Here is a 24661-nt window from a genome sequence, read left to right on the forward strand (position 1 = left end):
TATCTACAATCAACTTAATTAGGCCAAGGAATCACAACCCTTATCTCAATATGTTGTTGCTTTCACCTCTACTAAAAGGTTTTTAGTCAAACACAGCCAAAAAGTGAATAATAACTGGTCAGCACATTTATTGGTGCTTCACCCAATAAATTTGAGACGTGGTTCAGTGAAATTCAGTGAAAGACTTGGATATAAAAGATATCCAGTTACTGTGAAGATAGAGGTAACGCATTGGTTATTTATTTTTGTATGAACCCAGTTTGTCGTACAGGTTTTTTCCTATAACCTTTTTCCAAACGAAAGTGCCAAATAAATGTCATCTCTTGGGATGGATGCTTTAAATTTTGAATTGCATCTGTGTCATGAAGGAAGAGAGACAAACATCTGTGTCAGTATATTGAATGGAGAATCCAGTTTAGGGGCAATACACTATAGGTCACACATATATGTATTTATATATATATATATATATATATATATATATATATATATATATATATATATATATATATATATATATATATATATTGTGTGTGTGTGTGTGTGTGTGTGTGTGTGTTTAATAATTATTTATGAGCCATTTTTTCATTACAAAATTGTTACATTACTTAACTTTATACATCAAAGGTAAACTTGATATGTCTACAAGATGTTTCTACGTAATATTCATTTTTGACACTAGAAAGGTGTAAATGTGAATTATTAAAATGGTTTAGTAAATATAATTTTCTAAATAGAAAATTTGTCTTGGTAAGTAAATCTGATGTTTCTTTTGTCAATGATATTCTCATGATAATATAGTAATGCTGTAGAATTTTTAACACAGGGTGCTGCACATTTTAAACATGTTGCATTAACTGATTACTAAATGTTAAATATTTATTTGTCTATTAAGTCGTTTTTAACTCATTTTCATACGTCAATAATCTAGACAAAAACTGTCAAATTGGCTTTCAAAGTTTTATTGAAAAATATAAATATAAGACATTCTCTTGCACAACAAAAATCAATGGTTGCTCATTAGTTTATTAACAAACTTAAACAATGTACTGTATGTTACAATGAAGGTTTGTGAGATAAAATAAAATTAAACAGTATTTGAAAATATTGTATTTTTTAAGAAATTCACTGTGTTTTTTCATCTACAGTTCTGAATGATCACATAATACAATAACAAATGAAGATTCGTGACAGTTTTGCGCAATCTGAATCATGGCCATACACACCTATAGGTCTTCATTGAAATATCTACAAATAAATAAATCACCGGTATAAATAGATCATGATGGAAAAGCAGCACTATGGTACAGAATATTCATGTTTGTGCTAAATGTAAAAATATCTTTGGCAGATGGAGCTCGTGGTTACTTCCCGAATATTTCCATCATTTTGCGGTTGCTGTGAGCTTGCTGGGCCATTTGCTCGGCTCTGGCCATCTCTAGTACTTCTCGGAGCAGATGAAAGGTCAGGTCCAGGGAAATCGGTGGCTCCTCGGACCTGCGCTCTCTTTCCACTGAGTCGAGCGCTCGAAGCGCGTAAGTGCCATCTAGGCGGCCGATGTTTCCAACTTTCCCCTCCAACAGACGCTGCGTTAACTGGAGCTGCAGTGCTCGTTTGGGATACTGGGATGGCTCGGAATAATCGTCTGGTGAGGACCGAGGGGAATTCAGATTTCTGTTACCGAGCCGGATGAAGTACTCCTCTCCAAGGCGCGCCAAAAGTGGCGGTGACTGTCGTTCTCCATCTGGGTCCATGCCTGGCTGGTTGCTGTCGATGGCTCTACATTCATACGGTGATGGAAAGGCAACGAGCAGAGCCACGGTGGTGACGAGGACATTGAGCTTCATGTCAAAAAAGTGTCGAAATGAACCTGCGGGAAAGGTGAGTATATTATGCGCACTTTACTTCTGAGCAATTGTTTTGCGCACTGGATGGTGGTCGAAGATCAAGAACATAAATAATTTAAAGCATATTAACTGCCTTTACGCAAAGTAACCATAGTTTTAATACAGTAACCATCATTTATGGTAGTAAAATTTACAACTACTAGATTTATAATTAATAATGGAATCAATCTGTTAAAAATAAACAGTTACTGCACTTTTATTATAATAAAACAATAATCAAAAATTTATTTCATATTATAATTAATATTTGTATTACACAATTAAGTATGTTTCTAAATCCACACACTGTTACGCACAGGTTAGATAGTTTGATGCTTACTACAAATAAGTAACTAAATCCGTTCCATAGCATTGCAATTTGACGAGAATTAAATGACAGGTGTAAACTGTTGTTATTCAAGACTTAAAATCAATATAAACTATATTAATCCACATAAGATGCTGCGTACCTGTGGTATGCGTAATTGATATTATCCTTGGATGGTTTTTTAACTTTGCGAGACGCGGGTGTCTTCCAGTTGCTGCCCAAGTTGTCACTTTTAGGACTTCTTCAAAGAAAGGCTCGAGTTTGCATTTATATAGGCACGGGCAGCGACAAGTGTCACGCATTTAGTGTCTTGCGTCTGCGCAGTGGAGAGGAAGAGTTGACTTGAATGAACGTAAGTGAAGAGTTTTCTTTGAATGAGTCATCGAGGGGCGTGCATGCGTGTGTGCGTCTTTTATTCAGAGATGCATAAAACCCTGTGTATTTTAATCTTTTATTTTGACATTGCGTCCCCAAGTCCTATTCTGTGAATATTTATGATTTTAGTCTTAAAATAACTGATAAGCATAATAACTACTTTAAATGCCATCCATAAAATTGATCAAATGGGCAAAACTTTATGACTTTTATTAATCTTAATTGCACGGCTGCAACCCTTTCTTATGTTTTACATTTACTAATGCTACTGAATACTTAACATCTTTTCTTAATTATATATTCATCTCTAATTACCAGAAATACATTTTAAAGTGTTGCAATTACAGAAATCAATTTCTTGGTGCTCTGTCATACATTGGTCGTTTCCATCTTGAAATCAATGGCACACGAATGTGCATCAGATGCAACCGTTCATGTTTTTCGGTTGTTGCAGCCACAGTCACGCAGGCGAGGTGAACTTTGAGTTGGGTTCTAGTGGGCGTCACTTACCCAGAGTACAAAGCTTTGGGTCCCCTTGATTACAGATGCACAGCGGCAGGACGACGTCACTCTTGCAGTCATTGCTGTCAAGTGCTAACCACCCCCCCACACCCAAGAGAGAGAGAGAGACAGGGAGATGGAACACTTGGCTCGAGCCCTACACCTGCTTTCTGCATGCCAATCAGACTGTGACCCAATACCATTTCAGCCAATACATTTTAAAGGAACAGTTCACCAAAATATGAAAATTCACTCATAATTTCCTCAACTTTATGCAATCCCAAGTGTACACTCTCAAAATCCTGATGGTTTATTAAAGCAATAAACCCCAAGAGGCAGTGGGTTAACAACGCCCCTTAGCTGTTATAAAATGCACTGTAACCCCACTGCTTCGAGGGGTTTATTGCGTTTATAAAACGGTTACTTCATATGCATAACATTAGCGGGATTTAATTAAAATAAAAAACAAATAAGTTGTAATTATATTAGTACAAATATTACTCTTCCTCCAAACAAAGTAGTTCCTCAGAATCAAGTGTGACTGAAACAGAGCGCAGTTCCCAACCAACGAGATGCAGCAAAGACACAATGAAAATATGATTTAAGACTGTGGTGTTTATTTTATAAATCACCATTCATCTCATTTATACATTAACATTTATATTGTGCAACTGTTGAAGTGATGATCAAATATGCTTGGAAGCATGCTGAACTCTTTCCCCGTCAGCGTGTTTTTTTGCCACCCAGTTTTAGTTTAATGCCTTCCAGAAAAAGTATCTTCTTTAAATAAACATAAATATATCAAATGAAAGAACAGACCATCCGCTTTAAAAAAAGTTTCATCCTACCTTCATTTGTTCTCTTATCACCTCTCAAATTTTCAGCTAAAAGTGGAGATAATTCCATTTTTGTGAAGAACTTTTGTATGAGATCAGATTCAAAGCCATCAAAACTTACACGCTGTGTTTTCAGTGTTGAGTGAATGCGTCAGTGTTTAAGTTGGGTAAGATCGCCATCTAGTGGATAATAGCGGACATATGAACTTGAGCTAGAAACTCCTCAGACAACGTTTTCTCTTTATCGACGAGATGACTCAACAATATTTATTGACATTTATCTGGATATCGCCATTAATTGTGCAATTGTAGACAAATTCAAAATATGATTAAAGACTGTGGTGTTTATTTTCATAAATCAGTACGCAGCAACAGTGGCGCAGCAGTGATACTTATGTAATGTGGTTTGAACTGTGGGGTTACCGGTGTATTTTATCACGGCTTAGAACGCGTTTCAACCAATCAGAACGAAGAACCAGAACTGCCCGTTTTATAAATTCAAATCAGCGTTGGGTCAAAACAGGTCAAGCCCAGCCATTGAGTTAAATTAACCCAGAATTTTTTTATATTTGACCCAAAGATGGGTCAAAACAAGCCAGCATAGGTTAAATTAGAACCCAAGCGGTTAGGTTCGTCCCTTTTTGACCCAACGCTGGGTTGAAAATAACCCACCTTTTTTTTTTTTAAGTGTATATGACTTTTTAAGAAAGAAGCATTAATCTTTCATTAAAATGCTCTGCTGTTATCTTCTATGAGGGCGAAGCTTCAAAAAGCAATCTATGAAAAGTAATCTATATGACAACAGTGAGTTAATAAATCTCTTATGAACCAAAATGATATGTTTGCGAGAGAAAATGATTAATATTTTTCGAGCCTATTTAGTGATCGATAAGTTGCGTATCCATGGCAACATAGAGATCAGTGCAGTGAGTTCAAATATGGCAGCACATCAATAACACATCTGTGATGGCATGAGGGTAAATTATGAAAAAAAGTCATATTTTGGTGAAGTATTCCTTTATCTTATGCAAAGACGCAGAAGAGATTTGAATCTCTTAATGGCAATTCCTCATTGGGGATTTCCATTCATGTGTTTCTATTTTTAAAAAATAAAGAAATTTATCTTTTTATTGCGAAAGGTAAAGGCGACTTTTAAGCATTTTCCACTTTCTTTTTTCTTTCTTTCAACAAATGGTCAAAGTAAAAGCAGATAACCTGCAGAAGTTGCTAAATGTCAGCTTCAAGAGGTCAAACTAAATATTATATGAGCTGTTTTTTGTGCTGTCGAAATGGTCCAAATGATGTTTCTTGAGTGTCACACATCGCATACAACTAGGATTTAATGAAATGATTGTAAAGGTGTGACAGGCCCAAATCCATATTTTAAGGCAGATGATAAAGAAGTCTGCATGAATGTGAAAGGTTTCAAGCTGGTTCTGCTAGATAATAGTTTATCTAAAATAACCAAAAACAAACTCTACATGTGCCTTTAATGCTTTAAAAGACACCAATTTGTACCATATTTGTGAAAAATGCCATTACATTTATAATTTATGGGATGAGGAAGACTCAATGGATAAGAGCTGTCGGTTAACAGTGGATTCTCCCCAAGAATAATGTTATTATGGATAATGACTGCATCCATCTGCGATAAAGCTGACAGATGAGGAAGGCGACAGACATCTTTGTTCTATTTTCAGCCTTTCAGAGCACCTAATCCACTCAAATTTACTGCGGTGATTCATTTTATAAATTAATTATTATTAAATTCGCCACACGGAGCGCAGCCGTAATGATCCTGGAAGTTGGACTAAATCTCTGAAACAATTCATATCATTCATTTATTTGTTAGAGCGATTACTTTTCCTCCCTGCGCGGGAGTTTTCATTTTGATTGAACGCATAAAGCGTTCAGGTCGCACGCTTATGTGTTTTTTCGCAACCAGAAGTGTAGCAATTTTCCTCCTCCCCTTCAGGCCTGGTGTCAAGTCCCATCACGGGATGCGGCTGCTTCCTGACACGAATCCAACGTACCACCTCGCTGCAAAATTCGCTTGTGGTCACCGATGTCACAGCGATTTCAAATCAATGTCTGTGAGTGGACAACACAAGAAGTGCTTAAGGCCGGACACAATGAATCCAATGCGTGTAGTTTTACACTGTGTGTGTGTGTGTATTGACATATGATTTCTGGAAGCATATGTCAATATGTTTACCAGTGAATTAAAAATCATTCGACAGAATTAAGCCACACACACACACACACACACACACACACACACACACACACACACACACACACACACGGTTTTCAGGAGACAATCTATTCTGGTCAACTAAGATATCAATATGGGTTGTCAGTACTATAAATGAGTTTTAAGAGGCCTAAAGAACCTGCTGATCTCCCCGCTTCAAATAGACTGTGGTCGGACTTAATAGAAAAGCTCATCTATCTTCTCAATGGGGTGTTTGGTGATATGAATTGGTGTCTTTAATTGAATTCTATGAACTCATATATTGGCTCCCTCCTGGTTCTAGCTGTATATTAATGTGCATGGCGAAGTTTCAGAACGGCATACTTGGATGTTCAAAGGCAGCATATCAGGTGAAAGCTATTTTTGGTGGTTTGATAATGTAAAACCCATTTTTAGTGGAATAATGTGTTTATTTGTGTCCAAACTCCTGTAATGAAGTGTTGGTATTCTAGTGTGCACTGTGCAAAACTACACACCATGGTGTCATTATTCTTATACCCCTGTACATTGCTTTGAATCTTTTAAAGCTGCAATCCATAACTTTTCAGTTAAAATTTTGCAAGAAAGCAGATTTGCAATTGTAAAATAAATTATAATTGACATGATCGTGTCAGGAAATATAACTTGTGCTTTTTGAACTTTTTGCGTGATTACATCACGTCCATAAACAAAGTAAAGGACCCTCTGCTGCGGATGGTGAAGAGTTTTTAGCTTGCCCAACAAACTTGCCATCTAGATATTAGTGTTTAATCTGTAAAGTTTAAAGTGATGACCACCTGGGGAATATTTTGTAAAGTTGTCAATTTATGACATCCTTGCATCTGAGAAATTATCGGTTGTTATAGGGGTCATGGCATTAAAATCTGACTTTTTCCATGTTTAAGTGCTATGATTGGGTCCCCAGTGATTCTATCAACCTAGAAAATGTGAAAAAGAGTAAACTTGACCCAGTAACCAGAGGCGTCATGCCCATTGAAAATAAGGGGGCATGTGCCCCCTCGGTTTTTTGAGCTAAATGGATTTTGCATGCAACCTCAAAATCAAAGAAACATCCATTAATCTGTTACTTTCTTTTAATCTGTTTAATATGCACAATATTATCAATTCTTTGCTGCATCCTTTTCACTTTTCAGAAATTTTTGCCGTTTTGATAGTGTTTTGATCATGTTACATTACTTTATTCTGGAGGCAGGGGCAGACTTCAGCGTCTGAGCGCGCTCACAAGTTTTGCTGTTGCTGCTGCATTTGGCTATCTGAGGAATTAAAACATGTAAGAAATGCTAAGAACATTTTCAATCCCCCAGTACGGTAATGTGTAGTTAGTTAAAGGTAGGGTTTCACATTTGGAAAAATGCTAACGGTAGCCGCCTAGCAATGAAATCACGATCCCACCCTCAAGTCAAATCGCCATCCAAAGTCACGCCTCTTTCGGAATCACACATGCTCACATATGAGGTAAAATTGAATGCAAAAATCCGTAATAATTTTATCTAAACATCCAAACAGGGATGAATTAAGAATCCACCTAACATTTAAATGTTTTCCCTATTTAAAGGCTGTTACATAAGTAGTTACACGAGTATATGGTGGGACAAAATAAAACGTTTTTTAAGAAGATAAAAATGAGAACTATATTGTATGGCGGAAGAGCGTTTAGTTTGCAACACTTTAATACTCTTTTTTTTTGCAGTGATGATCATTACAGCCAATTACAGACATCATGTGACTGTTAAGTGAGTTTTTATTGTGTGTAGAATAACAATAAAATAATTCATAAACACTTAAAAATAATTTGGTGCATGACACCCTTGAGAGTTAATATCAGCAGGGCTTTTCAACATCTGAAGGGATTAAATAGTGGTGCACAAATTACTTTTTCCTCTAAACAAGACATTAACGTTAACACTACGTTGAAAGATTTAAGTTTTCATTTAGACAGAACAAACGTGGCAGCTATATTACTTGTTCAGATGACTTTTTTCACATATTTGACTTTAAGGATCTACTTCTGTCATGTCAATAATGGCAGATCTGCTCTAAGAAATGTACTCTGCAAATAACTGCAGTTTTAAGTTTCAAACAGAGATGGCGATAGAGAGGTAAACGTTAAAGATATTTTTATATTTTTGGAAAAAAAGACTAGTTGTGTCCCAGGCAGTGGCGGCTGGTGGCTTCTTTTTTTTTTTGAAGCGCATGATGCGAAGTTCGTCACAACATGTATGTAGCCCGTCATGTGTGTGGTTCGTCATTTCAGGGTATGTGTTCTGCGCTTTGGGAGATTGTGTGTGCATCACGTGTCGTGCAAAAATAAGTGCCTGCTGCCTTAAACTTGAAAGGAGACGCTCGCGTGTGCCAGATACTCGCACAATCTCATGCGTAATCAGAGTTTACTGTTAAGGGAGTGTCTTGCGTGTATTTAGGGAACGTGAGCGTCTCTTTTATCATAAACGGTTTTGACGTGTCTCCAACAGGCACTTATTTTGACAAAACACGTGGATCTCTCCACACGCATGACACATATTTTGGAAAAGGGAACCACACACGTGACAATCCGAACACTTATTATGAATTTAGCGCATCCTCGGAAGTGCAGTCACGAGTCGCCACTGGTCCCAGGGTTCACTTGAAAGTAGTAAAATTAAGAAAAACTTAAATGGCCTTGAATTTCTTAAAACTTAAATCAGCTATTTGTCTGACTAAATGTTTTGGAGAAATGTCCTTTCAAAATCATCAGACTGTACACATGTTGTACAGATATTGAGACAAAAACAACAAAGCAACCTGCTCACATCAAAAGAACTGTGCTTTAATCCAACATGAGTTGAATCATAATGCAAAAGTGGTGTAAACTTTACTGTCTGACAGACATGTCGAAATTCATTAGCTGTACCCTATGTTCTAATAAGCTTGTTAAAATCCAATTGCTCATGGGTACGTAAATGTCAGCCAGGATTATAGTCCAACCAGTGGAAGGTTATAAAAGCAGAGTGCTCCAAAAAAACACGTTACAGCAACCCCATCAAGCAACTGTCCTTTACGTGCATCCAAACTCTGCTCTATTTGGACATTTCATTGAGTCCAAGAGGTCTCTTAAAACATAAGAAGCTCTTGGCTGTCAGGAAAAGCAGATGGGGTCAGGGCACAGAGACCCACTTTCGCCCCCTTAGGCCACGATGTTCTAAATCTTACAGCGTCAAACATGGGATGAATATATTATCTGTTTTTATTTCTTGTTAGCTGTGTTATGGATATTTTGGGAAGGCACGTCTGTAATTGTGGAGAAGGAAAAAGGTTTCCTTTGAATGTACACTCAAAGGTAAAATCTTTTGTTCTGCCACCCACATTAAGAAATGTATTAATTTACACCAGCTAATATGAATGCTATTTGCAGTCTACCTTTATTCAGACGTATTTTAGCACTCTGCTTTTGTTGTTTTGGTTTTACAGAAGGAGTTTGATGGTAGTTTCATTCAAAGGCTGTCTTAGTTAAAACTAACTCGCAGTCGTTACCTGACAGTGGCCATCACAAGATCTCAGCAATTTATTGAATATTATTGATCAAAATCCATTTGTAGGGCAATGTGACCATTCATGTGTCAAATCAATCCTTGATGCATATTTGACATTGTCTGCAAATACGGTACACTATTTTTAAGAAGACACAAATCGCATTCCTTTCAGATTGTTTGTTTGTTTATTCTTAACGCCACTCCAGCATATACGTCTATATTCATGGCGAAACCCTGATAATCCATACACAAGTTGATCTAAACACACTTTGGAGAACGGGTATCTCCAATGTTACCTAACCTGCATGTTTTTGGACTGTGGGAGGAAACCCTGGAGTAAACCCACCCTGACACAGGGAGAACATGCAAACTCCACACAAAAAGGCCTCCTGACCCAGCTGGGGCTCAAACCGGGGACCTTTTTGCTGTGAGGCAACAGTGCTACCCACTGAGGTACTCTGCCACCCCCTATTACAGTGCTTCTCAATTATTTTCTGTCACGCCCCCCCAGGAAGAAGTAAACATTTTGCGCCCCCCCCAACTCTCTGCCGCGACTCTAAATAGTATAATTTATCTATAAAATGACACATCTGCAAAACATTGTATCCTTACATTAAATTGCATTAAAGAACATTAAAAATCACATTAAAGAAAACACAAGAAAATAAATATCGATCAACTTACAGCAAAGAATAACTTTATTAACATTGTTTTTTAGTCTGTAACAGAAAGGACTTAAAATGCATCAATTTGCCTGAAAAAAAATCAATCCTTGTTTAAAGTATAATATTTTTTGACCGTTTGATACTGAAAAATTAAATTAAATGTAATCAATAAATAATAATAAAAACTCAAGCGGCTTATCAGCGTGATTGGGGTGTAATGTCTTTGTGACAGTGCCCAAAAAACACTTCCTGAAAAAGTATTCCCGCCCCACTATTTGAGAAGCACTGCCCTATTAGAACATTCTATGTTATTTTCGCAAATGTTTCATCCTCTCTGGTTTCATTAAAATACGGCCTGCCTCAAGGCTCTATTTTAAGCCCTACGTTGTTCTCTTTGTATATGTGCCCGTTGGGTTCCTTATGTCATCGTTATGACATTTTGTATCACAAGATGACATGCAGACTTATCTATAACTTAAAGGTGGAAATGAGTTGTCTCTGCAGTCCCAGTTGGTCTGTCTAGATGAGGTTAAAGTTTCGCTGTCAAACAGTTTTCTTCAGCTTAATAAAAAGTCTGAAATAATCATATTTGGTCCTCCAAAATTTTAAGAAAAGATAGCCAGTGCTCTGAGAGAAACCTTGGCGCCTTAATTTATTCTTCCCTTAGCTTTGATAAACAGATTAATCAAAGTTGTAAGAAGTCGCTTTTATCAGATTAGAATCAATTTCAAAACTTTTTCTTAGTTTTAAAGATCTAGAGATTGTGGTTCATGCTTTTATTAATTTGAGACTGGATTATTGTAACTCTCTCTATGCAAGGATCTGTCAGCGGTAATTAACTCGTCTGCAGCTTGCAGTTAGTGCTGCTTTTGTGCTGTCCTCTCTCCATTGGTTACCAGTCCAGTTTAGGATTGAGTTTAAGAATTTATTATTGGTTTTTAAAGCACAATTTGTCCACAAAAACGAACATATTGTTGTTGGCTGTTGCTCAGTACAAAAAAAGTCAAAAGGGTGATCAGGCTAGGGCTGTCACAAAGATTAAATAATCGTCTCATTGCAATTGTTTGACCTCATCGTGATAATTTCAGATCACCGCAATGATTGCACATCTCTCTAAAAAACACAAGGGGGAGCTGCACCGCCTGTATAAACGATACCAGATCAGATTACTTTTAAAAAAGTGTTATGTGAATACATTTTTACTGCCAGATAAACCTTGCAAAAGATTTAATTTAAATAATCACAACAATCTGTGTTTATTTCATAAACAAAAAAATTTATGAGAATTAAATGTCAAAGCAATAAACAGGCTATTAATCGGCATAATCGTAACAATTTATTAAACAATTAACCGTCAGCCAATTTCATAATCCTGACAGACCTAGATCAGGCGTTCTCCGTAGTAGCTCCTAAATTGTGAAACATTTTGCCCCTTTAAATTCCACAGGCTCCAAACTAGAGGTTTTTAGGTCGCAGTTTAAGAATCATCTCTTGAGCCTATGAAGTAGGGGATTTTTTATTTTGGAACCTTTTATAATTGTTTCTATTTACATGTAAGTTTTGTGTGTGTATTCGATTTTTTATTTTTGTCATTGTGCAGCACTTCCATCAACAAAGTTGCATTTAAATGTGTTAAATAAATAAATAAATTATAGTTAATTCGAAGTTGAACCTCAAAATACATATATAATCAACGATTATAAATCAGCATAGAATTTGCTAAATTAAAATAAATAAATCATTAAATAAATAAATCATTTAAATAAATAATTTTAAGCCCACTGTTAGAATAATAAAAAAAATGGTCTCAAGCTGTCGCAGGGCCTAACACACTAAAGGTCTGAGTTACTAATATGCAGTCTTTGGTACCAGTATGTACCTCTGAGGTGCTAATATAAACTCTTTAAGGGAAAAGTACTTTTTGAAAGTCCACCTCCACGTTGAGAGCTAGGGATCATTTTTCGACTGTGTTTAAAGGCGGAGTGCACAATGTTTAAAAAACGCTTTGGAAAAGGGAGTCGGGCTGACTACCAAGACACACTTGTAGCCAATCAGCAGTAAGGGACGTGTCTACTTACCGACATCCTTGCCGGGGTTGCGTATTTGTGCGGCGGGCCTTTCAAAAGAAGGTCCAGATTCTATTGGGGTAGGGGTGTGTATGTTTAGGTGATTTCAAATGTCAACATTGGCTTTTAAACATTGTGCACTAAAGGGGGTTTATCATGAAAATCTGACTTTTCCAATGTTGAGGTGCTATAAATGTGTCCCCAGTGCTTCTATCAACCTAGAAAAAGTGAAAAAGATTAACCCAGTAACTTAGTTTTAGTATCCATTCACTGCAAGCATGTGAAAAATAGGTCATTGAAATTTGGCTCCCATTGTGATGTCAGAAGGGGACTATACCGCCCTTTAATCTGCACAGTCCAACCAGGGCACTTTTTGCTCACATCTACAAAGGGGCAATTTTAACATGCTACAATAAATGTATCTATATATGATATGTTAAACTAGAACTTCACATACATACTCTGGGGACACCAAATATTTATCTTTCATCTTTAAAAAGTTTGTGAAATAATTTTCCCTATTACAAAAAGTATTTTGTCAGTATTTTAAATGGTGCCAACATTTATAGTTCCAAACTAGACAGCTTATACTTAATGATTAGTGAGCTTATTTGACCCTAAATTCAAAAGCAACTCTGTAACCTGCAACCTTTCTACCTGTTACGGGGGTAAATACTTAATTTTTAATTCACCTGTCAACGCACACTAAAACAATAAAATCTTTATCAATGCCAAGATCAAACATCCTTACACTCTTTATTACTTGCCTTTTTAAATCTGAGTTGTTGTATCACCTTGAAATGATGTGAAGGCATAGATATTCTGTCAGGAATGGCATGCCCCATTGCACCTGTCCCTCTCTGGTTCACCTTGTCTCATTCACAGTACCTGTCACAGACAGTGCTGGATCCCTGCCTTTTATCCTTGAATCTGACAGTTCTGCCATTGCAATTTGCTGGGTCTGACAAGGCATTCTTCACTTGTCCATGACATGATTTGATATAAGCTGACATGACATGAGTAGCCCTCACAAGAAGAGTTTGTGTTTTGCATGAAAATCTATCATATATTTTAGTCAATGGCACTGACATCTTTATGCAGTGGCATCCTGTTGCGAATTAGCTGAACAAACAACCCGAGTTTTATTTTCAAAACATGCAATTCAGTTTAAACACGCTATATGTGCAGAAATAGCAATGCCGGGTTATATAATCAGTTTTTCAGCACAAACATTTATTTGCATACACTATGAGGCTTATTATAGAATGTGCCTTATTGACAAAAGTGAGCACTATTTGTCAATGAAAGGCTAGGTAAACTAATGAATATACCATAATCTAATTGTTTACAGTTTTGTAAACCAAATGATTGTTTAAACAGAAGATAAAAACACAATATTCAACTATGACTAACATGTTTTTTCAGTGAATCGTGACCTACAGCTTTGCTTGCAGTTTGACAGCATATGGGGTGAAGCAGCACTGTTTAAAAATGCCTCATTGTTGAAAAAACACATCAATGTTTGTTTGCACCTCTTTGTATGACAAGGTGCCTTTGTGAATGCCTTAAGGAGTTGCATCCTGGCCTGCTGAATTTGTTATAAGCAGTAAAGATTTAAAGATGATATCATCATCGCATTGAGAATTTCAGTTAAAGGATTATTCCACTTTCTTAAAAAAGAAAAATGTCATCAAAAATGTTGATGTCTTCCTTTGTTCAGGAAAACTTAATTTTTCTACTTTAAATAGACTTTAAAAGACAGTTTACAGTTTAAAACTGCAGTTTAAACCCAGCTTTAAAGGGCTCTAAACGATCCCAACCGAGGCATAAGGGTCTTATCTAGCAAAGTAATTGGCATATTTAGCAAGAAAAATAAACATTTTAAAAAACCACAACTTCTCATCTTGCACTATCCGTGTGATGCGCCAGCGCGACCTCACGTAATGCGTCATGACGTCGAAAGGTCTCGGGTTACATATACGCATATTTGCGGACCATTTGAAACAATAAATTAACATAAGGACATTAATTAATATAATTCATTCCACATACAACAACGTCAGAACGGTCCTCTTCTCCACACTTGTAAACACTGGGGCGGTAGTTTCGCCTTTGACCTTTCAAGATCATGACGATTTATGTGAGGTTGTGCTGGTGCGTCACAACAAGAAGTTGTGGTTTTAAAGTGCCTGTTTTTTATTTTTCTTGCCGAAAATGGCAATCGTTTCACTAGATAAGACCCTTATGCCTCGTTTGGGATTGTTTAAAGCCCTTTGAAGCTGCGTTGAAACTGCAATTTTAAACTGCGTTAAAACTGCGTTGGGGTCCAATAAAGTCTATTCAATTGAGAAAAATCCTGGAATGTTTTTCTTAAAAAAACATAATTTCTTCTTGACTGAACAAAGAAAGAGATAAACATTTTAGAAAACATGGGGGTGAGTAAATTATTGGGATTTTTTTAAGAAAGTGGAGTAATCCTTTAAAAGGTGCTACTCCTCTGTCCACAGACTACAACATTAACATACAAGTTTGTTTATCAAATTAATAATTTGCTTAACAGGAATACCAGATCTTCACAACAAAACCAACCTGATGTCTCATGTCCAAATACCAAAACTCAAAATATTTCACTACTATACTTGTAATATATGTAATGTACTGTCACTGTTATGCTACGTACACACCAAAAGCGGGACATCACGTTAACCGCTCTAAATTACTCGCGGGATTTAACTTCGTGTCATGCTAATTTTTCGCATTAATTGAGTATTTTCAATTGGGCGAAGACGCGTTTGAGGCGAATAGCGCATGTTTTGCAGCAAACGCGCCCCCTATCGCGTCATTTGCATTGACTTTGTATGTAATCTACTCGCGCAAATCTTTTAAAGCACAAATCGCTGAACGCGCAAATCGCTGAACGCGCAAATCGCTGAACGCGCAAAATGCTGAACGCGCAAATTGTTGAACGCGCAAATCGTTGAACTTGTGTCTGGTGTGAACCCACAGTTATGCATTACACATATTTTTTTCTTGAAAATCACTTAAAAGTAGTAATCATAAACAGTATTTTCACAACAAAAATTCATACCTTAAGATTGACAGCTGATCATGCCGCCTACTTTGTGGCAAGCAGCTCAAGTTCCGTAGGAAAACTGTGAACTTCGCAAACCCTGGCTTTTAACGCTTCTGCAACAAAAATAAATATTTTTAAGCCAAAAAATATACTTATTTCAGTCTTGTGTTGCACCTTAAATGGTGTTGTCACAGTTTGTTTGATTAGATTGACTAAGTTTTAAAATTTGCATCTTCAAAATCTAAAAATAGAACTTCATTTTTATCATTGAGCAAAAGTAACACATCTTTAGTCCTCAAACTCATCTGGTGGCATAGGGCATTCAGTCCCACAGGAATGTTTCTGGACGATCTTTGATCATGATGCAGTGACACACAATCAATAACTTGTGGCCTTTTCTTCGGTGACCACTCAAAGAATGTGATGACCTGCCGTGACACTGCTCCTTCACAAACACGCACACACGACACGACTAAGCATAACATCCAATCCTCTACTTCATTCCGCCATCCATTTTTTTCTTCATGTGTGTTATTGTGTATCCTCTTTGCTTAACATGATTATATGTGTATTTTCCACACTGCTAAGGATTGTGGGAAATGGTCACTAGATGTACCACTGTGGATGAATGACCACCAAAAATCTTGACCATTTCACCGATGTTGGCACATGGGGGCCGATCAGTCATAGACGCTTACATAGCTTCATTGTGTTATTTATTTGCATAATCAGCCTAATTTCATCTTCCGATGGGTGCACTTTGGGTTTGCATCCGTCTGAGCGGATAATCAAGGTGCCATGCTACAGCGCACAGGACGCCCCCTCCCCAAAAGGCCATTCGGCAAAACGTGAAATTTCATATACGTCACAGCGCAGCATACAAGTTTAACAACCTCCTGAAATAATTACTTTAGAAAAGTATTCATAGAACAGTGCCATTAAAGAATTGTCTAATTGGTGTGTGAAAAGGTCTCCTCGGTCTTCTCCATCTGCATCATTATGTGGATTTCTCAACACATGGTCGTACTTTTTCATTAAGAACTGCTAAGTATGCACCTAAACAAAGGCGTCGCAAAGTCACATCCTGCACTAATTGGTGTTCATTAGCTCTAAGGTTGATCCTTTGAGCTTTCCATGTGAATCTCAGACTGAATGGATCATCAGAGCAAAGGATTGTACTCATCAATCAGTCTGATTTACATTGTAAATGAATCGCCATCATTAAAGTTGCTAATAATGCTAAGAAGTGACTGTCAAGGATCTCAGTCATGAAATCATGTTCATTCATACGAGGCAAGGAATTGAGGAATTACAAAATGTACTATTAAAAAAAATCTAATTCCAATTCATACTCAATGTGAGATATCTACAGAGACTAAAATGTTTCATTTATGTTAAGATGTGGGGTCATCAATCAATTCAATGTGGGTCGAACGAGCATACATCAAATAGAAACCTCTCAGTGAAAAAGCGTACTTTATGGTCTTCAAAATAGAAGGGGAAGACATTGAGATGCTCTGCAAATCTCTCACGGCAATAAGTGTACTGTTTATTTTTCACTTGGTAATACTATGTCAGTGACTGCCAACAACAAACCTGACATCTTGAATAGCAACATGTGTCAGCGGTCAATTAAAATAACAAGCCAGCAAAGTCAAACTGTGCATGGGAATTATCGATATATTACTAACAGGCTCTCATTGGCACTCGCTGGATGAGTCAGCCTCTCTCGAGGGACCGGCGCGCACATCTTTATAGTCTATGCTTAAAAAGTGTCCTCTCTCCAGACCTCTTTCCAACTTTTAACATCAAGATGGGAAAAGACAAGTTTGATGTTTCCTCTAAAATGAGGAAAGAATGTGGCAGTGAATCAATAAAAATGTCGATTCGCTAAAAAGGATCTCTACCAGTCTTTGAAAATGAAGGGAATAAATACAGCGAATTGAATTTTCCTTTGACGTGTCTAAAAATTGAGAAGGCTGCCAGCGTCTCAGGAGATCCAGTGTTCCCTATAAAAAGCGCACGCTTTATATCAGTTTATCTCATTACTGAGCAATGACTGCAAGATGTTGATGTAAAAACAAGAAGGCCTGTTTTGTTCTAATTGTATTTTCACACTTCACATTAGCGGTTTATTAGTGCAATTAATGAAGATGTTGTTTATTGCATTTACAGCAAACATGGCACAACGTGCAGTAATGAACAATAATAATCTCTTATGAAGTACACTGCAGAACCTGAACTGTTTATGTATTAATATTTTACATATTACATTGATGCATTTGACAGATGCTATTCAAAATGACTGACTAATAAATTGTAAAATGCCAGAATGCACAGTAAGTAAGGAATAATTGATGACAACGGGACGTTTAATTATTCAAAAATAATGCACACCCAAGGTGGTAATGCATCAACACGACATCCGTTACACCGCGGATGTGTATTATTAATGGACCGGAGTCATTTATTCTGCTTATACCACGGTTACCACTCCATAAAGATATTGTTTAGGTGTTTTAAAACATTTGACAGGTTTTTTCCCATAAAATGCTATTGTGAGTAGGATTGATTTCTAATGCATCTCATTTAAGAGCACATTTATACTTAAGATGTGTTTTGGTCAATCTGATCACAAGTGGACGAGAGTCTGTTTTGTCCACTTTCAACCGCTTCTGTCCTGATTACTTCAAGTCCCTCTGCTTTCATTAAAACACGAGCGGGAGAAATGATGGGTTTAAGTAATATTATGTGAGTACCGCTGCTTGTGTTGTTTGCTCCGCAGGGTTTATTTAATTATTTTTTTATTGTTTAATTTATCATTTCAATTTATTTTTATCTTTACCACAAATATATTTATGCTTTACTTAATTGTTGAAATAAATAATTCAGCTATTTTAGTTAAATTTTGCGTAGTGATATGGCACTATAATGTGGTCAAAAGACCTGGAACTACTACATAACTGTGTGTTTACTAAAAAATAATGCACACCCTTAGAACATATGTCAACCAATCAGAATGAAGCATTCAACAGGCCTGTGCTATAAAACTGTATACTCCCTGGAAATCCAACCTCAGACTTAGGGGGTGTGCACACCACAGCTTTTTTTTGCGGCTGAAAATGCCTGGAGGACACCGAATGCCAGCTGTTTTTTCAGCTGAGCGCTGGCTTTCTTCAGCTGAGCCCTTTGGTTGCTGTGATACTTCTGATTTGTTTATCGTCGTTGTACAATGCGGCAGTTGGTTGTTGTGATATTTGTCCCGCCCCTTCTCCACTGTGATTGGACGGCCATGTGAGAAATGAAAGCGTCAGCGTAAGTTCTACCAGGAAGACTCTAATACCACGTCATTCATTCATAAAATCGGCTTACCAATCACAGCTCAATGCCGACTATTTAAACGCTGAACTAACACTCTCTCCTGCTGCCCGTAGGTGTCGTAGCTGAAGTTCACCTCCATCCTCCCCACCACCACCAGGTTGTTCCCTGTTCTTTTGTCCGGGGGTAGGCTCCGCCCCTGCCTTCAACATCAGGCAGGATCTGCCGGACTACAGCTAGACCCGGACGAAAGGCGGGGCATATGCCAAAAGAATCTTACGAGACTCAAGCATCTCTTTTATTTTGAGACTGATTCGAATTTCTGTCTTTTAATTCAACATGGAATAAATGTCATTCAAACGTTCACTTGCCTTCTGAGTCTTTATGGTAGAACTGATATTGACAAGCTGAGCTTTTCACACAAAGTTTGCGGAGCGCTGGCTTTCAGCGCTAGCTGTTGGCTTTTTCGAAAAACGGCAAGCTTACATGGGAAACAATTGAAAACATACGCTGACCGCGGGCGTAAAAGCTTTGGTGTGCACGCCTCCTTAGGCTTTTGAAATGTCATTCCATAAACAGTCTTGAAATGAGATCAAACAAGTGAGTGTTTTTAAAATGGCTTAAAAATAAACAATTCTTAAACCGTATACTTTTATGTTTAATTTTGAGATCTTTAGAACATTTATTATATTAATGTTTAAAAAAATATTACATATTCACTAAAAGTCCTTAGATTCGACCTGCAATTCCAGATATAGACAAAGGCTGTTTCTCAATTCCAAGAACACAAAGAACGGACTTGCGTTCTCGTGGAGATCGGTCTTGCCAGGCGACCTTGGAAGAACAAACTCCGAAGGTCGCGAGAACACAGAACGCACTTGTGAGAATTGAGATGTGTGCAATCTTCCTGTTGGTCACCTGGGGCCGGTTGCACAAGCTGTGCTTAAGTTACAACGTAGCTTAGTTACGACATAAATGGGCACTAAGTTACAACTTACGCACTACTAAATGTTTTTGGGTTGCACCATTAAACGTAACAATACTTTGTAACTAAATATTTACGGAAGCCTCTGTCCATGAATAACAATTGGAATAAGATGTCAGCCAGATTATATATTACATCAATGAGCTCGTAATTAATTATGAAGAGCCGCAAGTTTGTCAACGAGTTTTCAAGAACTGTTTAATTTTCTGTGTATCCATCAATTAAAATAAGATTTAAAATTTCTTCCTGTTTATTGTCTCCTCCATGGGATAGATATTTTCAATTAAAAGTGTAATGTTTTGAGTTCGATAACGTTTGCTTTAACATCTTTTTTAACTTTCAGTTTAGGCGAGTCAAGAATGATTTTGAAATTACGTACTGTTCAAACTATTTCCTGTTTTCCCATTATAAGGCTTGTGATTGGGTTAAGAAAAATAGACGTCATTCTATGCGACAACGCATTACTTTACGGAGAGCTTACGACCTACTTGCTAAGTTCTGCCTTAAGAACAAATGGTGCAACCGAATAAAGTAAAGAGTTAGTTATAAACTAGCTAGTAGCTACTAAGCCTCTAGTTTGGACTTCATGTCCCAGTTTAAGTAAGAACTTATGAACGACTGGTGCAACCCTACCCAGACCTCCCCAGATTTCAGCACGCAAGTCTGCACTCGATGCATGCTCGATATCAAGAACACATCCGGGTATTTTCATGCGTCCTCTGTACTTGTGTTCTTGAGAATTGGAATTGAACTATACTGTTAATGATGACGTAGAGCGAGATCACAAGGATGCAAGATCGCTAAAGAACACAATTTGAGAAACAGCCATGGTCTATAGTGGGACCAAATGTTTTGATGTGTCTTTTGCAGGAGTTTTTTTTTCATCTATAAAGTGTTTTAAATTCCTGTTTTATGTGTCCAAATAACTATGCCAAAGAATTGTATGGCTTTGTATAAATGCCCATGAGAGCAGAAGAAACACATAAGAAACACCTCTGCATTTTCTTGCCCTGAGGAAAAAGTGTGCGTGCCAGCATCATAATGCCGCATTTATTTTACATGCCACATATGTAACTTTATAATATAATACAGTTTTCAAATCTCCAGTAATCAGAATGAACTGGTTATGGTCTGCTAATGTATCATTTATATTCCTAGGGGAAGTTTTTATAAAGATCTCAATTATGTTTTATTTATTATACATATACATTTTGCATTAAATGTTTTGTTTTGTCTTGTGAAATGATATAATTACTGTAATGCAAAAACTATTTAGAGTAATAACAGTATTTTAAATAGCTCTAAAAAAATAGCTCAGTAAATCATACTGATATCTTTGATCTTTAATTGCTTTGGGATCTTAGTAGTTTTAAACACAGTTTGAGACAAAACTAAATCCTTTTTCTGAAACTATAGAGGAAACGTAAGTTAACTAAGGTTTGTTAATTAGGAGGATTAACATTTAAGAAAAAATAAGCCTTAAGCAAAAGCCACCATTTGCTCTCCACAAATGTGCATTGGTGTCTAGATGAAGAGATATTAAACAATTAAGATATTGAAAATATTTTTTGTGAGTCATGTCTTGCTTAGCAGTTACATTTAGAGACTTCTGTTATGCTGTGCTTTATGTTTTATGGTGGAGTATCAAGAGAGTAGCTTGTTGATTTCCCATGATTATCAGTGAGCTGTACCACGAATGACTCCATTGGCAATATAGCAGAAGTACAGTCATGAATCATGGCCAAGAGGCGCTGTGATTCACATTGTGTACGCTCGACTGTATATTGCTGTATACTGATATGTAAGGCTGTACATGCATTGTTGTTCAATTTCAGGCAACCGTAAAGGAACAGTTACCCCAAATTAAATACATCTGTCAGAATATACTCGCCCTGACTCTTATATCGTACAACAGGGGGAATTCTAATAACTGAAATTGAGGAAATTGAGGAACTCAGATGCGAAAGCCATTAAACGCTATCAAAAATGAAAAAAAGTTATTAACCGAATGCTCTCGGGCCGGCACGTATTATACATTCATACGTTCATCGCTTCAAATCTTCTTTAAAGGACACTCCACTTTTTTAGAATTTTTTTTAGCTCTCCTAGAGTTAAACAGTTGGGTTTTACCGTTTTGGAATCCATTCAGCTGATCTCCGGGTCTGGCAGTACCACTTTTAGCATAGCTTAGCATAATCCATTGAATCTCATTAGACCATTAGCATGGCGCTCAAAAATATCCAAAGAGTTTAGATATTTTTCCTATTTAAAACTTGACTCTTCTGTAGTTACATTGTGTACTAAGACCTACGGAAAATTAAAAGTTGCGATTGTCTAGGCCGATATGGCTAGGACCTATACTCTCATTCTGGCGTAATAATCAAGGACTTTGCTGCCGTAACATGGGTGCAGCAGGCGCAATGATATAACACAGCTCCCTTTGGTAACTTTCAATAGCTGGGGACTATTTTTAGGCACAGCATTATATCATATTGGCCTAGAAAATCGCAACTTTAAATTTTTCGTTAAAATATCGAAACTCTTTGGTTATTTTTGAGCGCGATGCTAATGGTCTAATCAGATTCAATGAATTATGCTAAGCTATGATAAAAGTAGTACCACCAGCCTCAGAGATCAGCTGAATGGATTCCACAACGGTAAAAATCAAATGTTTAACTCTACGGGAGCTTGAAAATTTGCCTATTTTCTAAAAAAGTGGAGTGTCCCTTTAATCATAAATACCAATTTGTTGGCAGAAAAATCCATTAGGAGTCTGAAAACAATTACAAATTTACAAAAATTTACAAAAAAACGTGTCAGACACACTTAGAGTGATTTTCATCTGAGCTCTTCAATTTCTTGATTACATTTTTTGGATGAACTATTCCTTTAAATATATGATCTGGTGTTTGCATGGTTAAACACCATCAGAAAATACAACAGCATTGAATTGCCCAGTTGTGTGTTTATTTTAACTTTTAAGTTTAAACCATTCAGCCCAGAGAAATCAACACGTGTTGCCTGTGGCCATCGCTGCCAACCACCTCTTATTCTTGGTGTATACCCTGTACGTAAACGTGAATCTACTGTAGTGGCATTCCCATGAGCGCATAATGATATCTATAAAGCACAACAGGACTTGACACACAGAGCGCCTTAACACTCTTGAAAGCAATGACTCACCAGCTTTTATTTAGAGTAGATATGCAAATCAGACGTCTCAGCCTTCAGCACTTTCTCTCCTGAACTCCTGACAGAGCATTAATCACGACACCCTCAAAACATCACCTGCCATCCACTGCGACATCACCTGGAAATAAGTTTAATTGTCTATTAGGCAGAAGAATGTAAGTATGGTCACAAGTTGGTATAGCCGGACACAAGAATTTGCCGTATCGTATGCATATAAGGTATGTTGCTTTCGAAAATTGGGAAAAATTACCAACCTTATTTTATGCAAATGTGTAAGTTTTTTTACAAGTTGGCTAATTTGTAAGCATTCGTATAAAGTGAATTTTACAAAAACATACGATTATCATAAAAAACAATAACGAAACCCCACCCCTAACCCCAACGTCACAGGGGCACAAGCAAATTGTACAAAAATGTAAGAATGTGATCTTATAAATTAATACTAATTAGACACCTTGTAAAATATGTACCAATTGCCATGAGATAGTGTTAAAAAATACAGTATTTTACAGTATATTACTGTAATTGCAAGACTGGAAAGTAAAATTAAAATTAGAAAGTTATATTTTATATTTACAATTATGCATTTGGCAGGTGGTTTTATAAAAAGCAACTTCTTAGGGCATAACAAAGTATGCATTTTTTATTTGTATCCTCCCTGGGTTCAGACTGCTGACCTTTTGTGCAACAATAGGGCTCAAAATTAACTTTTTTATTTGGTAGCACTGGTGCTCCCAACTTTAAAGAGTTAGGAGCACCAGCTAAAATTTAGGTGCACCCATCTAAAAATTAAAAAGCACCACAACTACAATGTATATGTTAATAGATTTATTTTATTAAAAATAAAACACCACCGTCTAACACAACGCTCTACCACTGAGCTATGCAGGAGCTTTACTTACACTGTTAGATACCATAACAAAAGTAAGCTGTTCATAATGCAGGTTTATACTGCCTGCATACATTTAATTTTTATTTGCAATCCCATTAATCTTATTGGCAGATGCTTTGTTGGTTTAAGACCCACCTAGAAACCCAGCTTAATAGACTTTGAGCCAATCACTGACTGTAGTCAGAAATGCCAACTACTGTAATTGTAATGCCAACTTAATTTAAGAACAGTTTTTTTTTTAAACAGGACCCAAATAAGAAACTGCTGATTTTACCTCAAACCTACACTTCCCAAAACATAATATTATATTTTATAACTAAAGCAAACAAAATCTTACATAACTTTTATTTCACAGCTTTACCAAATGTAAAATTAGGCACTTTAAATTGGCACACAACTTAAATATATGTTTTAATCCAATTTTTGTAAAATAACAATAAAATAACACTTCAGGATTTCATGTAACACAAGGTGACCAAAAACATACTTAAACCTGTGGTAACTTAATATTAAACCAAATCAGAACTGTGGCAAAAAAACAACAACTAAAATTTAGTTAACAAGTTCTGACATTTCTGCTTATCTAGAAGAATATACCCCAAAACATGAATAAATAACTTACATTAAATACCTTTCTGACTGACTTGTTCCCCTCGCGCTTCCTCTCAACAGTTATTTTGTTTCGTTACTTTGAACTTTACTTGTGTATTACGTATTGAGAGCTTTTCTCGCTGATTGTGAATTATTCCTGTGTTTGGCATGCACACTCGATTAAAGCTGG

At 36.7% G+C, this 24661-nt stretch overlaps 1 protein-coding gene across 5 annotated transcripts; it reads right to left on the reverse strand.

Moving 5' to 3' along the window:
- Positions 1-946: 946 nt before the first annotated feature.
- crhb (corticotropin releasing hormone b) lies at positions 947-24661 on the reverse strand. 5 transcript variants are annotated; one of them, XM_073863668.1, is made up of 4 exons: positions 24503-24661; positions 22980-23106; positions 15509-15606; positions 947-1870 (listed from the first exon to the last, which is right to left on the reverse strand). In XM_073863668.1, exon 4 carries the CDS (start codon positions 1845-1847, stop codon positions 1365-1367), a length of 483 nt encoding a protein of 160 aa, XP_073719769.1. In that variant the 5' UTR covers positions 1848-1870; positions 15509-15606; positions 22980-23106; positions 24503-24661; the 3' UTR covers positions 947-1364. The 5 variants fall into 5 exon arrangements, with proteins under 5 accessions (XP_073719769.1, XP_073719770.1, XP_055038458.2 ...); XM_073863669.1 differs by having other exon boundaries at positions 24512-24657; XM_055182483.2 differs by lacking the exon at positions 15509-15606.

The sequence above is a fragment of the Misgurnus anguillicaudatus genome, chromosome 25, assembly GCF_027580225.2.
Source record: "Misgurnus anguillicaudatus chromosome 25, ASM2758022v2, whole genome shotgun sequence".
In the NCBI taxonomy this organism is placed as follows: domain Eukaryota; kingdom Metazoa; phylum Chordata; class Actinopteri; order Cypriniformes; family Cobitidae; genus Misgurnus; species Misgurnus anguillicaudatus.